General features: G+C 28.3%; 1 protein-coding gene across 1 annotated transcript; it reads left to right on the top strand.

The window, feature by feature from the left end:
* The first annotated feature begins 367 nt into the window (after nucleotides 1-367).
* LOC111877707 (probable WRKY transcription factor 75) lies at nucleotides 368-3,938 on the top strand. Its single transcript, XM_023874215.2, has 2 exons — nucleotides 368-759; nucleotides 3,540-3,938. Exons 1-2 carry the CDS (start codon nucleotides 368-370, stop codon nucleotides 3,691-3,693), a joined length of 546 nt encoding a protein of 181 aa, XP_023729983.1. The 3' UTR covers nucleotides 3,694-3,938.
* Nucleotides 3,939-9,810: the final 5,872 nt, after the last annotated feature.

Below are 9,810 nucleotides of genomic sequence, written 5' to 3'. Positions count from 1 at the left end.
TAACCTAGTAGACTAATATTTACCAAGAAATCAATGTTAAACATCAATATAAACAAAACTTACAAACTATCAAAAATTTTGGCATAAACGAAACTACAAATTAATAAACCAACATAAACCAAAATTTGTCAAATTAATATGTATGCATCGATCTTTATGTATATAAAACTTTAAAATAAAATAAGCTAGTAATTTTAATTGCGTAAGATGTAGTGAAGATGTCTGTAGTGTAGTTTGGTGATTGTGATGGTCTGAAGGAAATGAGGTAGCTATTTCCTCTCTTTATTAATGGATCAGTCACCATTCAACGTTCAGTAGTACTCTTGGTCGGACACCATATTTGACCAATACTATATATTAAGACTTTATGAATTTTAATTGTTTTAAAACCTCTTATGTTGATACTAAACTGACCACTGCTTTTGATCATAACTTATGGTCAAATGCATTATTTATACCAGAGACCACTAGCTCAGATGTGATTGATCATAGAAACCAGTCAAATGTGATGATAAATCATATGGCTTATCAAGTTGATGAAGATGATGACATAATCGGAAAACCATGGTTGTTGGAAGGTGGCAACGTGCTGGTGGAGTCACCAGAAGTGGTGGGTGTTGGTTGTGATACAAAGATCGAGATGAAAGCCAAGAACCCGAAAATAGCATTCCAAACAAGGAGCCAAGTAGACATTCTTGATGATGGTTATAAATGGCGAAAATATGGTCAAAAAGTTGTTAAAAATAACAAATTTGCCAGGTATCCATCCCTTCCTTATGCAAAATATATTTCCTAGAAATCGGAGAAATTATATCAAAGTTGTTGAAATATTTGTTTTTGGTTTAAGTTACTGGATGATATACAATACGACATTTCAGCACCAAAATAATTTAGTAATAAACTTTAGCATACAAAATGACTAAATGAGTAGCAAATGTTTTCAAAAGAACGAATATGATTCTAACTTCCGTATTTGTTATTTATTTTTAACTGTTTTCTTGTTGGAATAAAAAAAAAAAAGAAGCAAATATATCACGATGGATATGTGAACTGAACTTCAATGTGTATTTTATTTTGTAGCGAAACTATAATGACCCGATATCCATTGTAGTTATACAAATTAGTGTATTTATGGATAATTCGGAACAAAATAAAAAATATATAGTCGAAAAATCGATGAGAATTTGATTTCTTATTTGATTTCTTACAAATATAATGAAACCAAACATCAGCATTAGTAATATCTGCCATTAAATATATCAAGTTGGATTACACTTTATATCTATTATCTAATCAAGCAAATTGATAAACATACTATAGACATGTTTGGCAGCGAGTGTTAGACATGTTTTAGATTCTAGTTTTTAACAAAAAATTTGTACAAACATTTTTAGTTTAAACAAAACTTTAAATCTAGAAGCTATTTCATATAGGTTTTTTAATTAATTTCCAAAAGATAAGATTACGTAAATGGTCCTTGTGGTTGACACAATTGACTAACTCTGGTCCTTATGACAAATTTTGTGCATAGATGGTCAATGTAGTTTCAAAATCTTACAAAAACAATCCTTTTGGCTAACGATATTAATTTTTGCAGTTAAATCTCTTATGAAATGACACATTTGTCATTCCTATCATAAAGATCATTTATGTACTTTGTTACAGCTACAATGACTAGTTATGTAACGTCATCTATTAATTATTATTCTTTTTCTTTAATTTATTTATGTTACTATGATTTAGATTTCTTTTGCCGTTTTATTCGAATATAATTTAATATTTTTTTTATATTTCTTCGTTTATATTTTTTGATATTTTGTTCATATAATTTTTTTTTCTAATTTTTTGACATTTTTTTCGAATACATTTATTAATATTTCTTTTGACTTTTTGTTTGAATAATTTCTTCTAATTTTTTGACTTTTTGTTCGAATATATTTTTTAATGTTTTTTTCTACATTTTGTATTTGTATTTATTAAAGATTTGATGGTCATCATAATTCCTAACTTAATTCACTTACAATCATATTTTCCTTTTTTTGTTCTTTTTTTTTTTGTTCTTTTAATATAGATAAGGTTTTATAAGTATTATTTTGCAATTCAAATATATAACTATATATCACATATAAGGCTGTATAATAATTATTTTTGTAAAGTTTTTTATAAACATTTTTAATAAAAATGTAAAAAAAATGTTAAACGTGAATATGATTAATATGAATTAAGTACACATAGGCTAACCTAAAACTGATTCGTAGTCTTGACGAGAGCGCCTATGCCATTTCAAATTAGACTTAACTTTGGTATTTTCGAGTTATTTAATACTTTTAAACATTTTTTTCGATTAGCATATATGTTCCGATTATCCTATCTATATTAATCATATTCACATTTAACAAAGTTTTTTTTATATATGTAAGAAAAATGTTTATAAAAAGCATTACAAAAATAAAAATTATACAACCTTATATGTGTTATATAGCTATATATTTGTATTAAAAAAATAATTATATAACCTCCTATATATTAAAAGAAAGAAAAAAAATAGAAAACTATGATTGTAAGTGAATTAAGTACGAATTATGACTATAATTACCATGAAATCTTTAAAAAATATAAATAAATAAAATGTAAAAAAAATCATTAAAAAATATATTTGAACAAAACGTCAAAAAAAAAAAGAAGTTATTCAAGCAAAACTTCAAAAGAAATATTAATAAATGTATTTGAATAAAACGCCAAAAAAAAATAGGAAAAACTATACGAACAAAATATCAAAAAATGCAAGCGAAAAAAAACATCAAAAATATATTCGAACAAAGCGTCAAAAAAATTCTAAATCATAGAAACATAAATAAATTAAAAAACATAATAATAATTAATAGACAAAGTTACATAAATGGTCCCTATGGGTGGAACAAATTACATAAATGGTCTGTATGGCATGAAGGGCAAATTGGTCATTTCACTAGGAACTTAACTAAAAAAGTTAATATTGTTAGCCAAAAGGACTGACTTTGCAAGATTTTGAAACCACGGGGACCATCTAAGCAAAATAATTTGTGATATGGACCAAAGTTGGTTAATTGTGTCAACCACAAGAACCATTTATGTAATTTTGTCTTTTCAAAATTATCCTTAAAAATATATTTTTTTTAATTAATTTTCATTTAGTGTAATTTTAGATATTTTAAATGTTTTCAGTTATTTTTGTCAAACACTTATATAACAAAATAAAAATTATAATTTTCAGCTACTTGTTACCCGTTATTAGCTTCCGACTAGTCATTCCATACACACATACTATATATATATATATATATATATATATATATATATATATATATATATATATATATATATATATATATATATATATATATATATATATATATATATATTGTTCTCATAATCATATTTCACACATTAATAATTTACAATGTTTAAAAACAAGTAGAATTCTGACTCAACCTATTTTCACATGTTACCTTAATATTCTAATTTACCACTTATATGAATATATGTTTGTTACTGTGTAGGAATTATTACAAGTGCAACTACAAAGGATGCAACGTGAAGAAGCAAGTTCAAAGGCTATCAAAGGACGAAGGAGTTGTAGTCACAACATATGAAGGCTTCCATGCACATACAATCCCCATGCCTCCGCAAGATATTAATCATATCTCAAGTTAAAACATAGCCCGGAACCAAATAACTTTTGTCATTTTATGTTGTCTATTTTGGTGCGAGTAGTTTAGTTGTTTCTGTCTACACATTCCAAAAGCAAAAAACAAATCAAATTCCATTGCAAGTAGTTAGGTTGTCTAAAGTTAGTAACAAGTAACAACCGGTTGCTAGTAGCCTCTTGAAGAACATCTTATCAAGAATCTAATAAATGAAAACTGGTCCAACATGATAGATGTTGATAATATTCTACATGACAATGACTTGATATCCTTAGCCACATTTTATTTCATCATTTCATGGTAGTCTTACAATTAAATATCTTGAGGATCTTGAAACATTCACCATAGATATTATGGTTAAGATCCATTGATGACGAGAGTTTGTTTAATATGCCATGAGTTTGATTGTTGGATTAAACTTGACGTATCTAAACAAGAAACTAAGAATATCCTTGTCGATCGAAAATCAATTCGTCCATCAATAAAAAACATAGCAGGATCACAAGAGATACTTTACGATCAACCACAAGGATTCTCATGAAAGTTAGTCGATTGTATTCTTCACTTGTTTGTAGTTCCCGGAAACCACACGACAATGGTTGAAATTAAATAAGTCTTATTACATGTTCGTAATAACATACTTTGGGTTGAAAATTTTGTGGGATTAATATAGAAAAATCCTATTATTTTAGGAAAATTTGTAGTGAAGTCCTAAAAGTTTTTTTTAATAGAAAAGTTCTGACTATTTAGAGTATATTACACGAATGGTCCTTATAGTTTGAGGTAATTTGTGTGTTTGGTCCATAATTTATTTTTTTAACTCGGAAAGTCCCTACTGTTTGTTTTTGTTACGGGCTTGGTCCCTACTGTTTGTTTTTGTTATACGTTTGGTCCCTGTCTTACCTAAAATGACTATTATTTAAATAGGAAAAAATAGTGGGGTAAATAAGATAAGTTGAGGGGATGAGGTTAATGATGTGTTTATATAGATAAATCAAAAAATCAATGGCAAAATAGTCTTTTTAGGTAAAACAAGGACCAACCGTGTAACAAAAACAAACATTAGGGACCTTCCGAGTTAAAAAAATAAGTTAGGGACCAAACACGCAAATTACCCTAAACCATAGGGACCATTCGTGTAATTTAGTCGATTATTTAACATTTTTCCCAAATTAACCAAATAACTATTTTTTTGAACAACAAATCACAGATTATATGGTTTTCTAAAAAATAATGAGACTTTTCTGTTAAAAAAAACTTTTAGGACTTTATCAAAAAAATTTCCAAAATAATGGTACTTTTCCGTATAAAAACCAAAATTCGGTATATATAATATCCAACAACTTTTCAGTTATGACATACATATCGAGATTTCCACTAGTATATCTTACACGTTAGAGTTTACATATCCACATTACCAAAATAATAAGACTTTTCTACATAAAACCCAAAAATCGTTATTTTCTACTATATTATTTTTTTTAAATGAACACATTTCAACCGCTACTATAAAATGGGTTATAAAATATAAACCTGTTTAAAATAGTTAATATAACCAGGTACAAGTAACTATTATAATTATTACCAATGTCTTAAAAATCAGACAAGATAAACAACAATGAGTATGATGGTTAACTTCCCAGTATGATGGTTAATTGGTTTGTTCGATCGAACCCCTATATATATATATATATATATATATATATATATATATATATATATATATATATATATATATATATATATATATATATATATATATATATATATATATATATATATATATATATATATATATATATATATATATATATATATATATAAAACAAGATCATTACCGGCGACGTTATGAGTGACGACACTGGCTTTTAGCGACAACTCAAGTTTAAGTTTCCGCTAAAAGCCGGTATCGCCGCTAATAAAGTCGTCGGTAATGCTCTGGGGCCGAATCCGCACTTACACCTTCCGGTAAATCTCAATCGTTCGATTGATGATCTAATCCAACAACTGGGGTTCATTTTCGGACAAAGTGAATACCGACGACAATTTGTCACCGCTAAAGGTCAAAATTGTTGCTACTAAAGGTTGAAATTGTCGTCGCTAAAGGTGGAATAAAAAAAAAGACGTGGTAACCCTCCATCCAGAATTCTTGTCGTTGTTGATGTTTGTCGCTGCTAAAGGCTTAAGTGTCGCCGGTAAAGGCCTTCGCAGATAAAAAAAACGACATAAAAACTTCACCTTCTGCTTCTTTCGTTTGTGCATCTGCTCTTGGATTTTTTCATCCCCTTTTATCTCCATCAACGATCGATCCAGCTACTAAGTAGATTCCGACAAAGGGGAACTCCCCATTGTGAAAAAACCGACAAAGGGCAACATAAATTTCCAACGAAAACATGTGCATCTCCGGCAACGGTAGCTTCAACTTCTGATTTCTCTTTCTCTTTCTCGTGTAACATCGATTTCCAACTCCATCTTGTGATTAATTGCAAAATAATTGTGAATTTCAGTTTCTCTTGGTCGCTTTGTCTTGGTCACCACCAGTTATATTGTCACTACCGAAGACCACCACCAACCACTACACAATATCTTAAATTTCATCCACCATAGGTTCTTTTTACTTTTAATTTTGATATTTTATTGCAAAATATGTGTGTTTTTATATATTATGTGGAATTTGGCATATGTGTGTACAAATGGTGTATTTTTTTCATCATCAAGTGTTTTTATTTTTGTGTGTCTGGTGTATGTATGTATGTATGTGAATATATATATATATATATATATATATATATATATATATATATGTGTGTGTGTGTGTGTGTGTGTGTGTGTGTGGTAAGTAAGATGCTATTATGTATATATGTGAAAGTATGTATATGTGGTATATGTATGTGAAAGTATGCGTATTTGATTATATTAAAAATATCTCTATGATCCATATAAAAAATGTGTTCTAATTTCAAGTTAACGATTGTATTTAATTTTTATATGCATGTTTATATGTCTGATTGGGTTTTTGCATGTTTATGAGTTTATTTTATATGTTTATGTGTAGTTTTTGGTTTGCAATCTATAATGTATGTGTTATAATGTATGCATATGTGTATTTGTATATATTATGTATTTGTGTACATGTGTATATATTATGTATGATGAATATATATATATATATATATATATATATATATATATATATGTGTGTGTGTGTGTGTGTATGTATGTATGTATGTATATGCAAACAAGAATATATGTGTTTATAATGTTATGATATAATTAGGCAAGCCTCAAAATTACAATGTTATAATTAAAAACAAAAAAATAGGGTCCTATAACTAATAATTTCATTTAAAAAAAAAGTAGGATGCTATAATTCATGATACCATATAAAGTATAATGCTATAACTGAAAAAGGAAAAAAAAAAGTGGGATTATATATCATACTATTTTTTTTAATTATAACATTGTACTTTAAATGACATTTTGAATTATAACATCCTACTTTTTTTTGTTTTTCAATTATAACATTATAATTTACATGCCATTTTTATTTATAATTTATAATGTCATTTAATAATCAATGCTATAATAGAAAAAATTACATGAAAAAAAGTAGGATGATATAATTTACAATGTCATTTAAAACACAACGATTTAATTAAAAAAAAAAGTAGGATGTTATATATAGAATCCTATTTTTTTAATTATAACATTATACTTTAAATGACATTGTGAATTATAGCATCCTACTTTTTTTTGCTTTAGAAAATTTAAAACAAAACCAAATACCAGAAATAAAAAATATATATATATACAAAAGTACGATGCTATAAATAACAAAAAAAACTCTTCTAAATTCTATTCGTTTGTGTCTTCTTTGTAACCATCAAGAGCTTAGAAATACCCGCTTGAAATTGATTTAGAAATTAATTTCAGGTTGTCCCCGTTTTGGGACAGCTTTTTGAGTACTTTATCTTATCTAGGATATGAACATATATTACATGATTGTTTGTTTAAGACATATTCGGTTGTCATTTTCTCTTTGCTCTTTGTGTGTGTGTGTCTATATATATATATATATATATATATATATATATATATATATATATATATATATATATATATATATATATATATATATATATATAATTGGGAGGTAAGGGGAATTGCTGCCGAATTTTTCTTAAACATACAATCATGTAATGCATGTTCACATATGAGATAAGGTATTCAAAAAGTGGGTTTAGAAGCATAACCATGTCAATAATCTATCTATTTCTGAATTGTTGTCCCCATTTCAGGGGATACTTTTTTAGTCATCTAATTTATGAATAGTCTATCTGATTTTTGTTTTCCGTAGAGTAAACTCTAAACCCGAAATTTTATTTCAGCAACATAACATCTATTGATAAAAGCTGGACTAGTAATCTATCGAGACTATCCCGAGTTCCAAGTAGATCTCAAAGTTTGTATCGAGAAGTCCAAGTCACACCTTGATAGTAATGGTAAAATTAGATGTGCGTGTAAAAAATGTGATAACCGTTACTTAAGTACCTGACAACAGTGGAACGTCATATATTTATAAATGGTTTTAGTAAGTTGTACACGACTTGGATCTATCATGGTGAATCTTTAATTCTTCCAGTTGTCTTGCCAAGTAACGAAATGACTGATTTAATCGACGATGTAATGTGGGAGTCGAGAAAAAATGATACCAACCTCCATGAGGGAACCTCAAATAGAAGGGGTAGCAGTGTGGATGATGATTTTGCACAGTTGTTAGAAGAAGTAGAAACTAAATTGTGTCCTGCTTGCACTTTTTCTTCCTTTGAGTTTCTAGCAAATTTAATGCATTTTAAGGTGAACAACAAATGGACTGATAGTTCATTTGATCAACTCCTTGATTTGTTGCAATCAACATTTCCAAAAGCCAACAAGGTTCCCCTTTCACATTATCTAGTAAAAAAGAAACTGAAGTCTATTGGTCTCGGGTACGAGTCGATACATGTGACATCCCCAAATTCACGGTCAGAAAAGACCAATTTGTTTATGCTTATTTAAAAAATTACAGTATCCTTTTTGAAGAATAATATTGTGGAATTTGTTCCTAGAAAACATGATAATGATATTATCAAAGCATTTGCGAAGAAATGTATTTTATTTGTATTAAAACATTGGGATATCATCGGCAATATATAAACATAAGCATAAACAGACCTTACATTAATTTACACTAATGATCTACATCTCCTTGAATCTCTTAATAGAATGTATCTTTAATATCGCTACCTATGATACAATAAACTGAGTGGATCAGGTTGGGAAACCTGGTGAGTACATAAGGTTTTCAAACCACAATAATATAGTTAATTTTTTTATTCACATATTTCATGTCAAACAATTAACCCGATTACCCATCCCCGTTTTCTTTATTTATTTTTCCCTAAGGATTTATCCTAAGCGTCACCTCCTACATCGTATTTACCTCTCATCGCCTTACATCACATTTTCCTTATATGTTTGTTCCTAAGGAATTTTCCTGAGGATCATCGCCTACATCGTATAGACAATATTGATCCGAGGATTACTCCCCCAATACGTGTCCAGTAAGGGTTAGAGTATCATCGCATGAATACGTAGTTACTACATCGACTGAATTCGTAATTTATCACCTACAGGTTATGAGCCTGCCGGTGTTTCCACATGAATTTTTTAGATTAGTCAGTGGTCGTCATCCATACTCTGGTAGATGACTACATCGCAACATCGTAGGGCAAGGTTATGACATCTTCTAATCATCTCTCATCTCGTATCACCTATTTATCATCACATATCAATCATAACCTAGTTATCATACTTATATGATTAAATCAATTAAACATCATCTCATAATATCTTATCTACCACATCGTATTCTTAGCACAAATAATAAGTAGATAAGCATGTAATTATCTAGATACTGCATATCTATGTGTAAGATGAATGTAATTATGCACTCACCTGTTAATGTGATGACTCGAAACTCGAACAACGTTTCGCTTCTAGCAACTGTCTTTTCCTTTGATGTAACCTACTATCATTATCACTAAGTCTTAGAATAATATTTATTGCGCTAATTATTAGTCTA

Source organism: Lactuca sativa, chromosome 3 (assembly GCF_002870075.4).
Source record: "Lactuca sativa cultivar Salinas chromosome 3, Lsat_Salinas_v11, whole genome shotgun sequence".
NCBI classification, from domain to species: domain Eukaryota; kingdom Viridiplantae; phylum Streptophyta; class Magnoliopsida; order Asterales; family Asteraceae; genus Lactuca; species Lactuca sativa.
This window is presented reverse-complemented; position numbering and strand designations above follow the sequence as displayed.